Source organism: Trypanosoma grayi, assembly GCF_000691245.1.
Source record: "Trypanosoma grayi strain ANR4 Tgr_451_V1, whole genome shotgun sequence".
In the NCBI taxonomy this organism is placed as follows: Eukaryota; Euglenozoa; class Kinetoplastea; order Trypanosomatida; family Trypanosomatidae; genus Trypanosoma; species Trypanosoma grayi.
The window spans coordinates 9,841-10,962 of record NW_008826070.1 but is presented as its reverse complement, the minus strand read 5'-3'; the positions used below and the strand labels follow the sequence as shown (position 1 = coordinate 10,962).

Genomic DNA, 1,122 nt, shown 5'->3' with positions numbered 1-1,122 from the left:
ATATATATATATATATATAAGAATGGAAGAAGAAAGGGAAAGTGTGGGGGAGGCAAATGCAAGATGTAGCGCCGCATCGTACCCCCAGCCCAAGAAGATACTCTGGTGTGCCTGCCGCGCATTGCATGCCGACTGGGAATTATACCCGCACGCAGGCATGTATATCTGCATACAGGCACGGAGGTTTTCATGTCATGTCAAACCCGGTGTCGTGCATACGGCACGTGGCACGCGCGGCAAATAATTCACTGCGAGGCACGCAATGTTCCCTTGAATTATGCCCAACCCACCGGGGTGTGTTTTGCATGCTGCTATCTCTGCTGTCGCTAGTGATGTACGGACGTTCCTCCTCTGACGGCTGGCGCCGCGGCGTCGCCCCGCTGCGCCGCACCCATATGACAGCAATGATTATGCCAAGCAGCAGCAGCAGCAGCAGCGAGAGAGAGAATCCTATTACCCACCAGAGCGACTCTAATAGGTCAGATGTCATTATATGCCCATAAACGTCTATGTGTGTACGTACATAGTCCCTAGTTCCTTTCTTCTCGTAACGCGGTGTGGCTCCCAACTTCGCTGGGGGCCACGTGCCGTCTCCACCACGGAGTGGCTAAGCGTGAAATCGAACAAAGCAAAAGGGAAATGGTCTCTGGAGAGCAGGAATCAACAAGCAGCACACGCAGACCCCACACGGTCCGCTATTCCTCTTCTGCCCACTCTTGTCTCCCCCTTCACTATTGCTGTCCAAACTTCGCGGAGAGTTCAGCATCGTTTGCAATGTAAATGCACTCACCTGCAACGTCGGTGAGACGGGCGCTGGACGAATTGCAATACACCCACATTCGCAAAACAATTCGAGCAGTGACTGATTTTTTTTTCTTTTTTTAGTTCTTTGTTCTTCCTTCGTCCCCGTTTGCTTTCGTTCCGTGTGGTATGGGGAGGGGAAACACACACACACACAGACATAGATATATATATATATATATATAGAGAGAGAGAGAGAGAGACAGATATAATCCCCGCAGGCCACAGAAGGCGGCTTCACTTTATGCTCACTTTACTCTTCGTCTCTTTTCGTTTTCTTTTTTTTCTTTGGTTGCTGTTGTTGTTTGGCTTTCTTTCATA

The 1,122-nt window shown here is 49.6% G+C and overlaps 1 protein-coding gene across 1 annotated transcript; it reads right to left on the bottom strand.

The window, feature by feature from the left end:
• Positions 1-187: 187 nt before the first annotated feature.
• On the bottom strand, positions 188-490 carry DQ04_04511040 (hypothetical protein; the record flags this gene model as incomplete). Its single annotated transcript, XM_009313625.1, has 1 exon — positions 188-490. The coding sequence occupies one exon, from the start codon at positions 488-490 to the stop codon at positions 188-190; it is 303 nt and encodes a 100-aa protein (XP_009311900.1).
• Positions 491-1,122: the final 632 nt, after the last annotated feature.